This window comes from Eptatretus burgeri, chromosome 2 (genome assembly GCF_056783735.1).
Source record: "Eptatretus burgeri isolate ZD-2024b chromosome 2, Ebu_testis_v1, whole genome shotgun sequence".
NCBI classification, from domain to species: domain Eukaryota; kingdom Metazoa; phylum Chordata; class Myxini; order Myxiniformes; family Myxinidae; genus Eptatretus; species Eptatretus burgeri.
The window spans coordinates 116,315,666-116,333,539 of record NC_140962.1 but is presented as its reverse complement, the minus strand read 5'-3'; the positions used below and the strand labels follow the sequence as shown (position 1 = coordinate 116,333,539).

General features: G+C 42.1%; 1 protein-coding gene across 10 annotated transcripts in view; it reads left to right on the top strand.

Annotated features, from left to right (window-relative positions):
* Window positions 1–17,874, top strand: part of RFTN2 (raftlin family member 2) — a 148,117-nt gene that overhangs the window by 79,389 nt on the left and 50,854 nt on the right. For all 10 annotated transcript variants that reach the window (XM_085870892.1, XM_085870890.1, XM_085870884.1 and 7 more), the window contains one exon: window positions 17,825–17,874. This exon is cut by the window's right edge and continues 131 nt beyond it. In XM_085870892.1, coding sequence (XP_085727018.1) covers window positions 17,825–17,874 — 50 coding nt within the window. The remainder of the gene's footprint in view (window positions 1–17,824) is intronic.

The window sequence follows — 17,874 nt, the reverse complement described above, 5'->3', positions numbered from 1 at the left end:
CGTAAATATATCGCATCAACAACAATCATGTACTCACTTTTTTTTTTTACGGCAGAGAGTGCGGAGTGAAATTCCCAACATGCTTGAGATTAAAATATACAATGTATTATGCAAAAAAGACCATGCCCACCATTTTTGTTTTCCAAACAAGCCAACCACAATATTATTATTAGCAATATCGCTGCAGTTTTTAGCTCATATTTTAGGGGTCGAACCACCACCCCTCTCCACAAACAGGTTTCGCCCAAAGATTTGTCGAGCCCAAAATATTGTTTGTGATTCTGTCTGCTCCAAATGGAGAGCAATAAATCCTGGTTATGTCCATGAAATCAATTACAATAGTAGTTTATCTTCGCGAGCTAGCAAGATAGCCTAGAGGTATGTGCACTTGCATCTGAGCTGTCTAGCCTGGATTTGAATATCGGGTCAGCTATAAACTCTCCTCCTGGTGTTTCACAGGCAGGGAGATTCATCAATGTGTGCGTGCTGTCCCTTGGATTTATGTTAAACTAGGAGTCCTGTCTTCTTGCTTTAGTTGGTAAACCTTAAAGACACCGCGGCATCATTCGCAAAGAGTGGTGGAGTTATTGCCGGCACTGAATAAATTCCAAAACTGTACCCCTTCAAATATGAAATAAGTAATCTTATCGAGAGATGAGGTTAGAGTTAAAAGCCAGCAAAAAGCGAAACAGTTTTGCAACTCATTTATTTTGATTCATCAGCTTAAGGTCCAAGTTCCGACAAGAGCGTAGCGCGGTGCCAATGACAAGTGGTGAACGTTTCCTTGGCCTGGATGTGTCTTCACTCTGCCGTAAGTAGATACTTCAACTCATTCTCAAAAAATATACATTTGGGCTGCAGGTGATAAAAAAAATCGTTTGAAAATCCCTGCCAACATTGGGACCGATGACAACCTCAATACAATATGCCTTAACCCTTAGCGTCCCGTGTGCATCAACTCTTCACTGCCAGAATCATATGTCCGTTTTCCAATGACATCAGATTTAAAGCTGATCATTGAACCCGTCGTCGAAATCAGCTGGTAGGGCAGTATCCATCTCATCCATCCAGTGGGACCATACTCTGTGTAGAGCATTGGTGCTGCCTCAGCAGTCTCCTTGGCTATTGGACACAATCCTGGACGGGTCACCACTCCGACACAGTATACCAGCATGCTGGTGCTCATTTTACCAGCCTCAGAAGGATGACAGGCAGAATCAGCCCCACCTGGTATTAATTCAACAGCCAAATGGGATTTGAACTCAGGATCCTCAGATCCCAAGCCCACCACCCTAACCATTAAGCCAACACCAGGCACAAGGCAGTATCACGAGAATGTGATTACAGGTATTCATGGAAGTAAAAGCACCAAAAAACCCGATTTATTTCCATGTTTTATATTTCAGTCACTCGTTTCAGGATAAACATAACAAGTGGTGGTGTGATTTGGGTGGAACGATAAGACGACGAGAAGCTGTAGTTTCCTGCCTGATCATGTTTTGGGTTTCATGTGCCAGCATGCACTCGGGTGACCCCAACCCTTTGCTGTTTTCTGTTCTGTGGTTCTCGCGCCATGTTTTGTGATGCACTCTTCCCGGTCTACGGCATACTTACAAGTACTCACTATGGTGGAGTCCCATAGTGAAAATATTGTTACACGGTGGACAAAAGCACAATTTTTTCACCAAAGCATCTCCAGGGTATACCTTCCAGAAAAAAAGCAAGCTCCAAAAAAAATGATGATGGGAAGTGTAATATCTGACGTCATTATGACGTCATCAGCTAATTATTATGTAATTATATATATATATATATATATATATATATATATATATATATATATATATATATATATATATATATATAAAATCAATGACTTAGAACGAAGCTGTTATGTGCATTTTGACATCAAAATATATGTTTCCGAAGTCAAGGAATTCAATGCAATTGTCATTTTTCATCTCAGACAATGTTTAAAAGATTTATGATGTCATTATGATGTCATAAGCTAATTATTTTGCAATCATATATAAAAACGACAAATGTGTCCACGAGCAGCGTCCTCAAGGTTTGACATCGAAATATATGTTGTTTTTTTTTTGTTTTCTTTTTTTACACATTTGAGTAATGACATCACTGCAACATAGTTAGTCAGCTTAAAAATGCTTATATATCAATTACCTGTTTCTTGAAATAATAAATTAATTACTCAAAATCTCGGCACAATGCTTCACAACCTTATTTTATGCATTAATTTGCTCTAATATCTTGTTAGTCTATTGTGACGTCGTTATGACATCATTAAATACACTTCCCGTCATCAGATTTTTTTGGAGCTTACCCTCTTTTTGATCCTTATACATGGGCAAAGCTTTAGTGCAAAAAATTGTGCTTTTGTCCCCCATGTTACGGTCCTTGGCATTTTTGTTAATGAGGAACCTCACTACTAGCAATTGCACATTCACTCCCATCTGGTCATGATCATAACAATACATTTTGTCTTAGATGAAACTACACACACAATTTAGATGAAAGTTGACCACAACCTTCATCACCTGATATGTACCAAAGTTTGTTCATGACATTAAAAAAAAAATCGGGCCCTAAGGTGGTCTATGGGGGGGTTGTCCCCCAAAAGAGATATTTGCTTTCTTCTCAGAAACTACATGCATAATTCCGATGAAACTTCACTACAACCTTCATCACCCAAGATTTACTAAAGTTTGTTCATGACATTAAAAAACCGGGGTCTCAGGGGGTATATGGGAGGTTGCCCCAACCCCCCAATAATGTATTTGTTTTCTTCTCTAAAAATACACACAATTTAGATGAAACTTGACCACAACCTTCATCACCCGTGATGTACCAAAGTTTGTTCATGCTATTTTACAAATCGGGGTCTAAGGCAGTTTACGGGGGGAGGGGTTGCCCCCCAAAATAGGTATTTACTATAACATTGTTTCATTGGTACATTTTGCCGATTCTGTCCCACTTTGATTTCCTCCTCAGTATCACTGTTCTACCAGGCGAGGGCCCTAAGGGGGTCTCTGGGGTTCAACCTTGAACCAAGCAAGCCCAGGGGTATTGCCCCTATTTTTTATCTTATTTTGTTAACACGGTGACAGAGGGGCAGCAAATGATTCTGCCTGATCACCCACCAGCCGGTGTTACCTTTCCTATGAGCATTGGCTCCAACATTTGTCCATCGAACACAATTGTGCACCCCATACACTATTTAATTGTGAAGGAGGAGGAAAACATTGCAAAATTGACTTCAAGGCAATGAATTATTCTACGTTATTTAAGCTGCACTTAAATATTAATATCCAATTTAAAATCACTTTTACAGATAATAAATATTCAAGGTCGATCTGACAATCCTTGTTATTTTTGATTCATTAATAACCAGGCTTAAATAATTTGATATTTAAACTGTTTTAACTATGGTGCTGCAATAAACAGTCTTGTTAACTCGAGAGCCAATACACTAACATCTCATGTGGTTTCTGATCAATCAATATGTCCCATTTTTTAAATTGTTTTGTTGTTGTTTTTTGAGGGCAAGAAACAAATAATGTATTTAATGTGACTGACCAATGAGAAAAATTAATTATTTTTTAAAATCTAATCGTTTTTATGTTGAAAATATACATCAGATGACCTGCCATTCACTCTATAATGCAAATTTTGATGAAATAGGGGTTTCATGTGCCAGTCAACTACAAGGCATCAGGGAATTATCAAGACAGGAAAAGACAATGGGAAAAACTGAAGGCAACACTTTTTTTCTTCTCCGTTAGCAATTTGAATGGTAGCAGACTGTAAAAAAGGAGCCAGGTTGAAAGTGAAACAGACTAGAACCCCAAAGACATTTAACATTTCCATGGTGTTGATGGAAATAGGTTGGATAGAATCCTGTTGATGCTTGAATGGTAAAAACTAGATTATCCCTTTATTGTTTTTGAGCATCATGTCATCCTTCAAAGCATTTGTTGGGAATGCTTCATGGCCTCTTTGATATAATCGGCCCACATTTTACAACTTTCACATTAGCAAAGAAAAACAGCAACCGGTGAATCCAACAATTTGACGTTCAAATCTCAACTCACCCTCTCCCAACCACTCCAGGATAAAGAATGGCATCTTCATGGTGAATTGCGCACTAAATCATTTTTTGCAAGCACCACGCAGCTGTCGGATTCTGCAAGAGGTTTCGCAAACGTCAGATGAATGTCTTTCTCATGAGCCAGATTTGTTTTGGGTTTTGGCATGTGGGTTTTGAATATGAATGATTGAATGAGGTTACTGAAGCAGTGTTTCACTAAAATCAGTGTTTTCAGAGGTGCGGAGAGGGGTAAAAGGACATTTGAAATGGGGATAGGAAAGGAGCAAAGCTTGGAGCCATGTTGAAGGTGAAACAAACCAAAACCCCGAAGACATTTAAACATTTCCATGGTGTTGATGGAAATAGGTTGGATAGAATCCTGTTGATGCTTGAATGGTAAAAACTAGATTATCCTTTTATTCTTTTGAGCATCATGCCATCCTTCAAAGCATTTGTTGGGAATGCTTCATGGCCTCTTTGATATAATCGGCCCACATTTTACAACTTTCACATTAGCAAACAAAAGTAGCAAAGAAAAACAGGAGGTTTATGACATAAAAGTAAAAAAGGAAAGTGGAGAAGGGACAGCAGCAGGAGTCAGGGACATGGAAAGTGGTGCAGACCTTGAACCAAGCAAGCTGAAAGAACGAGTGAAATCGGAGACAAACGAAAGACAGTATGTTTTGTGGAATAAGTTTGTGATTGGTGCTTAACTTCGTTTATAAAGCGATGTACGCATGAGAGATGATTATTTTTGGAGAGTGATTCGAAAAGAGTGGGTTAGAAGCGATAAGCTGTCATCCTGGTGTTTCACAGGCAGGATGATTCATCAGTGTGTGTGCCGTCCCTCGGATGGACGATAAACGGGACCTCCGGTCTGGTGGCATTAGTTAGTGGATGTTAAAGATGCCACGGTGTCCTTCGTCAAGAGTAGGGGAGCAATCCCTGGCACCATGAACAGATTCCAAATGATTTCTCTAACCTACAGGCGGCACTGCATGCAGTGGTGCTGCCACGGCCCGGAGCAAATGATGCTATCCACAGTCATGTGCTATGTACCAAAAAAGGAGAAACTTGCTAGATTTGACAAATCCATGAATAAAGGAGTGGGGAAGAAAATGTCCTTGCAACTTCCAATTAAAAGGAAATATATACTCTGAAAGTAATGAAAAAAAAATCAGATAATACATGTCAAAGCTGCAAATTACTTTGTTTTGGGAAACTACAAGGATTGAGACAGCAAGAAGCCATGTTTCTGGTTGAATAGGAAATTTTGCAAAAGTGTTCAAGACAGGAAAAGGCATTTCAAAATGTCACAGGAAATAAGTGCGAATTAGAATTTTTATTTTATTTATGAGCTCAAAGCTGTCAGGACCAATACTGGAAAACGAGATCAATGTTGTGAATGTAATAAGATTATACAACATAGGAAGGTGGGAATGGAAGGCCATGCTCTTAACGGGGTATCAGGGTTATCCAACAAGTTGTGAGTGTTTCTGCAGCGAATAACGAATCCTGGAGAGGTTGCCACTTTATCGCAGGGGTGTTGGGAAATCTCCAATGAGCAGTCATGGAACTCCAAATCTACATCAGTGGGGACAATGCAATAAGGCTTTACCAGCTCCATGCCAATCATACACAAGAAGGGGGTCAAAGGAAATTACTGGAAGCTATTGACTGTGAAACGTAGATCCCACCAATGCTCAGCAATTCACTTTGTTAACACCTCAATGGAGAACGGAGAAAGTGGTGTTAAGAGAAGTGGGGGAAGACTGTAATCTGATGGGCCCAGCATCCTCCTTTCATTGTACCCGAACATATTGTTCACAGTCCATGGAATCCATCGAAGCTGGCCGTCATGCAGGGTCACATTGAAAAGTATATGGTTGGGACACATTAAGAAGGCACAGTTGTTATATCGAAAATAATGGATTGGTCACTGAATAACACCGTTTATTTTGCTGAAACACATGGTTTAGAGTTTCGACTCTTAAAAGTGCAACGGCCATGGGACTGGCTACGCTGTTTTTTTGTGGGGGGGGGGAGGGGGTTGTACACATTGTCGAGGCTCGTATGAGAGCTAACACACAACACACAGCAAGGGGGGCATGAGACAAGAGGGGTGGGAGAGGGAAGGACAAAACATTGGGGAACAGAGACATTAGGAGATCTGTGGAAGGGAGAGAGACGGAGCGGAGAACACGGGGTATACAAGATGGACATTACAGGGACTTTCAGGAAGAAAAGCAGGGAATTTGAAGGAGGTGGGTTTAGGGTGGATTAACGGGGGTAGAAAAGATTGAGAATTTGGATGGGGGACGATAAGAGGTGGTGGTGAACAGCTGTTTTGAAGGCCTGGAGGGAAGGATGGGGTTGAACAGAGTGAGGGAGTTTATTCAAAAGGTGGGAAAAAAGAGGAATGAAAGAGTGAAGGTTGGCAGTGATTCGTGATTTTGGTAGTTTTACCAGAAGGGGATTGTTGGCGGACTTTGAGCACCCTGCGGAAATATGGTGGGGACATATCGCAGACACAACAGGGGGTGTGGGGGAGGGGGAGACCAGAAGGAGACGTTAGAAGACAGAAAGACCACCAACCTGCCTGTGGTGAGAGAGTGAGAGGCCCAAAGACTCAGCCTCATCTCAAGAGAAAGCAATGATCCGAAATGCCTTTGTTTCTACAGCGTGAACCCGAGAAAGGTGTGAGGCAGAAGCAGCAACCCAGAGGGGAGAGCAGTACTCCATCAGGCTGTCGACAAAAGCTTTGTATGTGGTCATGAGCTCAGGTGGACGGAGGAAGGACTTTGTACGACTGAGGATTCCCAGTCAGCGACTGGCTATGGAGGCGAGGTTTGAAATGTGGCTTTCCCAGGAAAGATCATGGCAGATAGTGAGACCCAGAAGCTTGAAAGAAAGGACTTCTTCTGGAGGATTGTTGAGAAAGTGGATGTGGAGGGTGGGGCAGGGTTCCAAATGGTCCCTTCAGAGAGACATAGTGAGAGTGTGAGATTTGTCCGGATTGAAAGACGTGTTCCACGTGTTGGACCAGTTTGTGATTTTATCAGGATCTGCAGTGAGCGAAGAAGCTGCTGCTTGCCGGTCTGAGGGATGACAGATGGTACGGCAGAGGGTGGAGTCATCAGCAAAGAGATATAGAGGATTTTCCAGAGAGTCGGAGAGATCATTGATGAAAACCAGAAAAAGAACAGGTCCCAGAACGCTACCTTGAGGAACTCCAGCCTGGACAGGAAGAGGGGATGAAAGAACTCCATTTCGGGCCACACGTTGACTGCGACAGGAGAGGAAGTCTGCGAGCCATGAGTGGAGATAGCCTTGGATACCATAGGAAGAGAGTTTCGTGAGCAGGGCAGGGTGCCAGACCTTGTCAAAAGCATGCGATATGTCTGGTGATATGGCTCTGATTTCATATCCGGAATTGAGGACCTCCATCCATTGTTGGTAGAGCAGAAGCAGCATATCCAGAGTAGAGTGATCTGGTGTGAAACCAAATTTATGATTGGAAATCAGGCCATTGGGGAAGAGGAAGGATTTAATGTCTGAAGCGATGATGGATTCCATAACCTTGCTGATGATTGGGAGAAGGCTAATTGGTCTGCAGTTGCAGGGATCTGTTTTTGCACCTTTTTTATGCAGAGCAGTAATGTTTGCTGATTTCCAAGCAGATGGCAGATGACCTTGAGCAAATGAGAGGGTGAATAGTACAGAGAGAGGGTGAGCAAGAGCAGAGGAGGAGGTTTTTTGGACACGTGGGCTGATGCCGTCTGGATCGGTTGCAGAATCTGAGTCGAGGTTTGACAGCAAGCTCTCCATCTTGTCAGGAGAAAAGGACACTGAGTCCAGAGACAGTTGGGTGCGACTGGGTAAGATGGGTACAGAAAGCGATGGGTTTTGGACACGAGATTTAGATGCAAACACCGAGTTTAGGCATTCAGCCTTTTCATGTGTGGCATCAGCAGTGCGGCCATTTGAGGTAAGGTAAGGGATGGAGGAGGAACATACACCAGTAACAGATTTGATTAGATGCCACTAGGATTTGGAAGAGGGAGAGAGGTTTAAGAGTTCAGACTTGAGCTCAGAAAGATGTTGTTTTCTGGCTCTCCTGAGGATAGATACACACTTGTTCCGAGCTTTATGGAAGGAACTGAGATTAGTTGGGTTTGGGTTTGGGTCAGTTGGGTTTGCTTTCCATGAGGCAAAGGCAAGTTGTTTCAGAACAACTACCTCGCCACAAGCTTCAGTGAGCAATGGGCGGGAGGAAGAGTAGGACAACTGAAGACAAGAGGGGATAAATCTGTGCATGAGGGAGAGCAAGTTTCTTTGAAAGAATTCTCAGGACAAGGTGATGTTGGAGAAAGTATCAATAGGAAACCAGTCTAGAAGTTTGAGGGCTGCTTGGAGACCCTGCCAGTCGGCTTGAGTGAAATGCCAGACTCGACGGCGGTGAGGTGGTTCTCTGATAACAGCCAGAGAGATGTCCACTTTGACAAGCACGTGGTCAGAAGAACCGATTGGAGCGGAGGAAGAACAGCAGATATTTTCAGGGAAATTTGTCAAAATCAGATCCAGAAGAGATGTAGCACCGTTGGTTGAGATCCGGGTCGAGAAATTGACCGACTGAGTCAGTCCCAATGAGTCACAGAAAGCTTTGCTGAAGTGCCAGGACAGGTGAGAGCGGTACCTATACCTAACCAACTGGCATGATGACAATTGAAGTCGCCACATATGAGGAAGATAGACTTTGGATGAGAAGATAGAATATGGTCCATGTTTTCGGATAGTGAGGTGTAAATGGAGTCATCACTGTTTTGTGGACGGTGCAGTACACATATAAACATGAGGTGGGAGTGGAGGGGAAGCCATAGCCAGAGGTATTCCTGAGGGTGTGGGGGAGTGAGGGCAGTGCATGGAGAGTGTGGAATAGAGTCTTTGATGAAGAGAGCAACTCCTTCACCAGGACGAGGCTCAGGTCTGTCATACCGGAGGAGGGAGTAACAAGGGAGAAATACTTGGGAGTCAGACACGTCTTGAGGGAGGAAAGTTTCTGTTAGGCAGATTATGTATGGTTTGTCAGTGGCAACCTATAGCCTGGTGTTGGCTTAGTGGTTAGGGTGGTGGCTTGGGATCCCAGGGTCCTGAGTTCAAGCCCCGTTGGCTGCTGAATTAACACCAGGGGGTTGACTCAGCCTGTCATCCTTCCGAGGTCGTCGAAATGAGTACCAGTGTACTGGTCCCAGTGTATGCCCCGGTTAGAATAGGTGTACCATATCCCTGTGTGTCGTAAGAGGCGACCAGGGTTGGCGTCAGGAAGGGCATCCGGCCATAAAACATTGCCTCAAGAAAAAGCCCAACCCCTGCACAGCAGGGAAAAATGGCTGTAAAAACGGTCATTTTATTTTTTTTGTCAGTGGCAACCTGTATGGAAAGATCTGTAATGTTTGAGCAAAGGTCCTGGATATTTCAGGTCCACACTGTTTATGAAGAGGGAGGGGAGGGGGAGGGCAGGACAAGGGAGGGGGGGAGGTAAGGAGAGTTGTTGAAAGAGTGTGGGGGGGTTACAGAATAGCTTGGGGAGGGGCCGGATGAGTAGGAGAAAAGGCTCTGTGGTGCTGGGGGAGAGGGGGGGCAAGAGGGGGGCAGAAGGCAGTTGAGGATTTAAGGAGGTGGAGTGATGAGATGGAGCTGCGAGGGCAGGGGAAGGAGGCAGCTTTGTGGATTAGAGGGGGGGGCAACTTTGATAAGGGTGAGTGAGAGGGGGTGAATGGTGGGAGAAGGGTGAGTGGGGAGAGTTGTTGGCACTTGGATTTATCAAATCTGGCTCACAAAACCTGCGCTGTTGGCACTTCAGGTGTACGTGCAGGTGCTTCAAACCATGAATTCCCTTTCAAATTTGATTCCCTTTCACGTTGATTCCCTTTCAAATTTGACGCCTTTTCAAAACCATACCTCCAGTAGCCATGGGGCCAGCTCCCACCATTTGCACTCATACCTGTAACACACACATACACACACACACACACACACACACACACACACACACACAACTATGTGGCCTGATCTTTATTGCCCGCACTGGCCCGTGCCTCCATGAGATCCACTTGAGCCAGCTGTCCTTTGGAGGTTAAACTGGCTTGTTGTTCCTCACTGGCACTCGCACTCCGCCACCACTGACATTGCCCCGTAGTACACACAGGAACACACACACACACACACACACACACACACACACACACACACACACACACACACACACACATATAACTGTGAAGCCTCCTCAGTGCTTGTACTGGCTTGAATCTCCATGAGGTTTACTGAAGCTTGCAGTGTTGAAATGTTTAAACTGCCTTGGGGTCCGCTGAAGCCAGTTGTTCTGCAATATTTCATGCCTCGCTGGCACTAACTCTCAGCCACTGACACCTAGTCCTATATTTCACACAGGTGTACACAGCTGTGCGGCCTCTCTCTCTCTCTCTCTCTCTCTCTCTCTCTCTCTCTCTCTCTCTCTCTCTCTCTCTCTCTCTCTCTCTCTCTCTCTCTCTCTCTGTCTCTGTCTCTGTCTCTGTCTCTGTCTCTGTCTCTGTCTCTGTCTCTGTCTCTGTCTCTGTCTCTGTCTCTCTCTCTCTCTCTCTCTCTCTCTCTCTCTCTCTCTCTCTCTCTCTCTCTCTCTCTCTCTCTCTCTCTCTCTCTCTCTCTCTCTCTCTCTCTCTCTCTCTCTCTCTCCCCCTTTTCAGCCACTGATGCTCAGTCTTGAATGACACTTAGGCCAGTACCCATTGGTGCTTCCTTAACAAGTCTCACTTAGTGTACTTGAGTAATTCTGTAACTTGGCAAGGGTACTAACACACAATGACAAACAATCATGTGTTGGCAATCATAGCGCAGACTTGATGAGCCTAATGGCCTATTCCTGCATTGAAGTCCCTTGTAAGTGAACTCATTTAACCATTATTAACAAGGTTTCAAAATTCTGTAATATGAGAGATACAGAGAAAGAGATCTTTCTCAGCCATTATCACAAATGTCAGGAGAGCAGTATGACTCAGTGGTGTGGTCATCGTGGTTTATAAAAGCTTGCCTCATCAACCAATTTTGGATGATTTCAACATTAACAATATAAAATGGTTGATACAAGACAATTTGCAAACCGAGCTAAATTAATGGTAGTCAAAGCAGAAATGACTATGGTTAATTTTCGTGACTGTGGTGTAATGGTTACCAGACTCAGTGGTATAATGGTTAGAGTGTCCGCTTTGAGTCTGGGAGGTTGGTGTTTCAAATCCCAACCAAGTCATACCAAAGACTTTATAAATGGTACGTGCTGCTTCCTTGCTCGACCTTCAGCAATTAGAAGGATAGAGCATGTATAATCCTCCGAGGTTGGCATCCATGGGGAGGAAGATACTCCTTCGGAAAATGCCCCACTGAGAGGGGGTGAGAAACGTGGTGCCATTGTTGTGACGTTGCTGATACTCAGAGTACCCTGGGAAGTGATGCCACTTCCCCCAAGCTCAGTGGCCATGTTTATCTCGTCTAACAGTCCTGTGTTGTATTTCGTGTATTAGTGTGTGTGTGTGTGTGTGTGTGTTTGTGTGTGTGTGTGTGTGTGTGTGTGTGTGTGTGTGTGTGTGTGTGTGTGTGTGTGTGTGTGTGTGTGTGTGTGTGTGTGGGTGTGTGTGTGGCAGCTCAACTACGAGCCTGAGATCCTGCATATATATATATATATATATATATATATATATATATATATATATATATATATATATATATATATATATATATATATATATATATATATATATATATATATATATATATAGCCTGGTGTTGGCACAGTGGTTAGGGCAGTGGCTTGGGATCCAAAAGGTCCTGAGTTCAAGCCCCGTTGGGCCACTGAATTAATACACCAGGGGGTTGACTCAGCCTGTCATCCTTCCGAGGTCGGCGAATTGAGTACCAGGGTACTGGGCCGGTGTATACCCCGGTTAAAATAGGTGTACCATATCCCTGTGTCGTAAGAGGCGACCAGGGTTGCGTCAGGAAGGGCATCCGGCGTAAAACATGTGCCAAATCACTATGCGGATCACACGGATGATCCGCTGTGGCGACCCCTAACGGGAGCAGCCGAAAGAAGAAGAAGAAGAAGATATATATATATATATATATATATATATATATATATATATATATATATATATATATATATATATATTTAAAAGAGTAGTTTAGGATAGGCATATTGTTTAGAGATGTGGCAAGGCTGCTTGTGCAACCCAACTAATGATAAGACTCAAGTCCAAGGTTCAGTCACCTGCTGACTTTCAATGGTTCCAAGCATACCACATCTGCCCAGGCCATCAACTGCTAATATACCATAATTTGGGTGTTACTTGAAACACCAGAGCAGGAAACAATTACCATTAGTGTGGAAGGATAATGTAATTAAAAGGAAAGAATATTAGTGTGCCTGTGCACTTAGTCAGATTATAAACCATCACCTACAAATTCACCGGTCATCATGCTATCCACTGCACCCTTTTCATCACTATTTTAACATGAGAACAAATTTGTAAAGAAAACAGTTCTTGTAACTTAAATTTAAGTTCTGTTTGTAAGTTAAATTGACGGATCTCTTCTCTTTTATTTTAACATCTATAAGAGCTCCTTGTTATAAAGTTTGCATGAGATAGGAAAACATCTGTTTTCAGCTACTACCTGTATTTTGTTGCTTTCTCGGTGTAATTAGTCATTGCTCAAAGCAAGTATCCATTGTTTTTACTTTACAGAGCTAGCACGCCTTTTACTTCCGCTGTTGTAAGAATAAAGATAATCAGCATGATTATCTTAGAAAAAACAATACAGCAATGTCTCACTGTTGTTTTTATGTTGAACTCTACCTTTCCTCCACATTGTGTTCCATTGTTCTGCTTTAAGTTTCTATGCTTTGCCAGGAAGACGATGCTAACAGCAGGGGAGATAATGCAACACATTGAAATATCACAGTACTAAAAGCCTAGAATTGTGGGCAATCACAAAGCAAAACCAGACAAAAGGAAACAGACAGAGCCTGCACTTAAATTTTTTATTATTATTCTGCAGCAGTTTTTGAGTAGACATTTGGCAGGAGAACTCATGCTTGTGTTTGTATAAATGCTCGACGCAATTCCTGAATTCTAGGATTGAACCCTCTTTCAGCCACCTCGACTCCCCCCTCCTCTTACCATTCACCTTCCTTTGCAAAGCTTTTTTTTTTTCCTTCCCAGAAACAATTATGCTCTACATTATGTGTTTCTAGCCTACACTGAACAAACAGAGTTTGTAGATTACTTTTCCTCAAAAAAAAAAATCTTGGCAGGATGATCGTCTTATTTTTACTGATAACTTAGCCAAGTCAAACTGCAACGGTTTATCGTGCTATAACTTTACATCTTCTCTCCCAGTGTCTCATGTATATTGTTATGACTTAGTACATTTCTCAGATCATCGATGATCGACGGAGACCACATACAGGTTGGTGCAGAGCCGACTGATACATTGGAAATGCGATAATTGAAATATGGGAAACTGCTCTCCCATCTCAGACAGGTTGGTGGCCTCTGTCTTCGACCTCCTCCATTCGTTCTTGCTCCCTTTGCTTCTCAATCCTTGGATTCTCCCAAATTCCTCAAGGATGCACACATTCTTCAGGCAACCACTTCCTTGTTAAACTCCCAAATTCCAGATGTACTGCTCATCTCCACTTTTTCCCCCTCTTTTGTCCAGCTTGCGGAATCACATTGCTGAGGCAGTGCAATCCTTTTGCACCCTCTTGACTTCAAGACAGCATTGCACCAACATCTCCTTTTATCGTGCATCTCCACCCATGATCTTTTCTACCCCTACTAGCACTTTCTGATCCAAGCAAGTTCTCTTACTCACATGTTAATATGTTCCTCCCTTTAATCTGTTCTTTCGTCATTCATTCCTCTGCTTGTTATGTTCACCCGTTGTTCCAATGTCTGTATGTTATGTTTCTTCCCTTAGTAATGTTATTTTCCTGCTCTTCCATGAACTTATAATTTGAATACAGCACACACACACACACACACACACACACACACACACACACACACACACACACACACACACACACACACACACACACACACACACACACACACACACACATGCAAATAAAAAGCATAAACCACACTCTGATCACAGTGCTGGCTAGCTAGCTTGATGTGTGGAGAGCTGACGTACCTGGAAATATGACTCATTCCATAATAATACGGTAATTGAAATATGGGGAACTGCTTTCCCATCTCAGACAGCTTGGTGGCCTCTGTCTTTGACCACCTCTATTCGTTCTTGCTCCCTTTACTTTTGAATCCTTGGATTCTCCAAAATTCCTCTAGGATGCACATATTCTTCAGGCGACCACTTCCAAATTCATCCTGAATCAGAAATTTTGTTCAGGCCCTAAAGCTGAAGTCGAGACGCCTGCTCAAACCGAAGGTTGGTTGGCTACCAACCATGTGACCTATGATATCATATGTGTTAACTTTTTGTTCCTAATGAACAGGCAGTAATACATGTAAAGTTTTGCCTCGATTTGTTCTGCCACTTCAGACAAGATTCTTGAAGGTTTAAAAAAAACAAACAAAAAAAACAATATGGCTGCCAAATCACGTGACTGATGACGTACTGAAATTTTTTTTCTATGGACCATTTTCTCCAAAGATGACCCTCAAAATTTTTCATACTGATCGGATGTGACGTTCTACATATGCAATTATGATGTCATAGCAAGGGTACCCATGACCTCGTTCCCCATGAGGAGTACTTGCTATGTGCCAAGTTTCAGGTTTTTTTTCCTTGATGTGGTTTCAGAAGTACAGAGGTCCAAATTTTTTCCCATTTTCCAATATGACTGCCCCACCACGTGACTTATGACATCATAATTATCATCACTAAAACATTCTAAATGAGTAGTCACACCAATGGTGAAAATTTTGTCTCCATCCGACAAGCGGTTGTGGATAAAAACACGACAGTTCTGTGTGGACAAACAAACAAACAAACCTTGAGTTGACCTTTGACCTCAAAAATAGTTGCATTCCCAATTCAGTGATGGACTATGCAAATCATATTAAACTTTCAAGTTAATAGGATGTAAATTGACAATTTTTCAGTTGAAAATTGATGATTTTAGAAGTTTGACCTTGAGTTGACCTTTGACCTTTTGACCTCAAAAATAGTTGCTTTCCCAATTATGTAATTCACTATGCAATTGCTGTTTAATATTTAAGTCAATCGGATGAAAATGGATAATTTTTCAGACAAAAATTGATGATTTTCGAAGTTTGACCTTGAGTTGACCTTTGAACTTTTGACCTCAAAAATAGTTGGTTTCCCAATCTAGTGATGCAATATGCAAATCTTTTTTCAAATATCAAGTCAATCCGATGAAAAATGACGATTTTAGAAATTTGACATCAAGATGACCTTTGACCTTTGACCTCAAAATCAATAGGTTTCTCAGTTGAGACTACCTTTGCAACTTGGTAAAGTTTCATGACGATCGGTTTTGAATTGTAATCTGCAGGTGATAAACAGAGAGACAAACAGAATAACACAAGCCGGTAGGCGACATGGGTGGTCGCTACATAATTGCATACTAGTCATACCGTTTTTGACGGATTGGGCTGAAATTTTTTGACAAAGAGGTTGATTATAGTGCGCATAAAAGCCTGGAAGCCGATTTTTGATTTTCCAAAAAATATTTTTTGGGGGATTTTTCTAAAATGTCAAAGTCCCATTGCTAGGCAACGGTGGTGTCCATATCAACGGTGCTCAAATGCATAGAACTAGATCCTAGTATGAACCTACCTGTCAAGTTTCATCAAAATCGGTTGACTCTTCTGGCCTCCGGAGCTGTCCACTACATACAAACAAACAAACATACATACATACAAACATGCAGACAGATGGAAAAAGTGAAAATAAGGGTACTCTAGCGACCACCCAAAAATTGATTGACAATCTACTTGGAAAATCTTCGATTTTACAAGTAACAAACAAACAAACAAACAAACAGAAAGGGGTGAAAACATAACCTGCTTCACCTTCGGTAGCGGAGGTAATATTGTCATACTTTAAAATAATTAACCGTCAATTCTATCCTCATTGTTCATCCTTAAACTTATTGCATATGTACACTTAACCTAAAGCTGGACAGGGAAGACTTCACAAAACAATCCTGTGTAAACTAGACGCACTCGGGCAACGTCCAAAATCCAGTGAGGTAGCTAAAGTTCTTTCAAGACATCGCAGCGTACACACAGCAATTGAAACACACGGTTGAATGAAGAATGAAGACAATGAACTAAAGGTTGATGAGTTGCACACAGAATGAGAATCTCGAGTCACAGGAAAGGAGAAAATTATAAATGACACCTGCTCAAACCGATAGCAGAGGTGGCACACTTACCTTTGACATGTCTAGTCTGGGTTTAACTCCTGATCTAACAAAAACTGTTGGATTGGTACTTTGTATCACAAAGTGTGCTATCCTAACGAAGGACATTAAACCAATTAGTCCAACAAAAACATTTCATGAAGAAAAGGCGAGTCATCGCCGGCACCCTGAAACAAATCACAAATTCCCGCCACCTTCAGTTAAGCATTGGGCTTCACCGATCGGTTCATGAAGATTTGGGCCAAAATCGTTCTACGGTCTAACCCCACAACAAGGTGGGAAGAATTGGAGCCCTTCAAGGAGTCGTAGCAGACCTACATGTGGAACATCATTCCCCGCTTCTTTTGCTGGGGCATCTTTCCCCCACATCACTCTCCAGTGAATGACTTATCACGGTGATGTATTTCGTCATCACAGACCTTTTCTTAATGTGTAAAATTATCTCCAAAGGTGAAATACTTTAAAATGTGTTTAAAGTGTACAGGTATTGTGTCGAGTGCAACACCTTTGTTTTGCATTTGAAGGTGACGTGATATCAGCTAGACAAATATGTCTCGATTTTCAAGCACTGAAGCCAAATTTCAGAAAGCTTTTATGATGTAAAAATACAAATTGAGACAGCAATCAAAAGGCTGGATAATGTAAAGGAATTTTCCAGTCAAAAGATAAAACGAGACATCTGATTGTCACATCGACTTCTCGTGTGGGCCACACTTTTCAGGCCGTATGCCTCCCGCTGTTAGTTATTGCTAAAAAAAAATAAAGATTGTGTCGAACAAAGGAGTGAAAGGAAATGATAAAGCGTCTGCTGCAAATGGATACTGAGCTGTATAATTGTCGATTTGAATGACTTTGCCTGTTTCCCAGACACTTAAGAGTGAGTAGATGGAACCGAGGTGGAAAGAGCTATTGCAGATGGACCTGAAGGAGGCAAATTAAAGTTTGGTAAAATTGAAATAAAAGTAAAAATGAAAGTTCGGATGAATGGCAGCAGATATGGAAAATGTTCCACTGAGATTTTAAAATAAATAATGAGTAAACGTCAAAAATAAAAAATAAAACAGCATCTAAGATGCATTTCAACATGTAAAGCTGAACCTATAAAGTCGTGCTGAAAGTCTTTCGAAGTTGATATGTGTTTCTACTTATGCAAAATTCCTTAAAATGCTGATAACCTCTTTATAATAGCTAATTCTTCCCAAACGTTCATCATATTATTCCTCACTCTATCCCACCCCATCCGTCAGAGACCAATGCTGTCAGTATTCCTTACATATCAGGAATCCATGAGTTACCA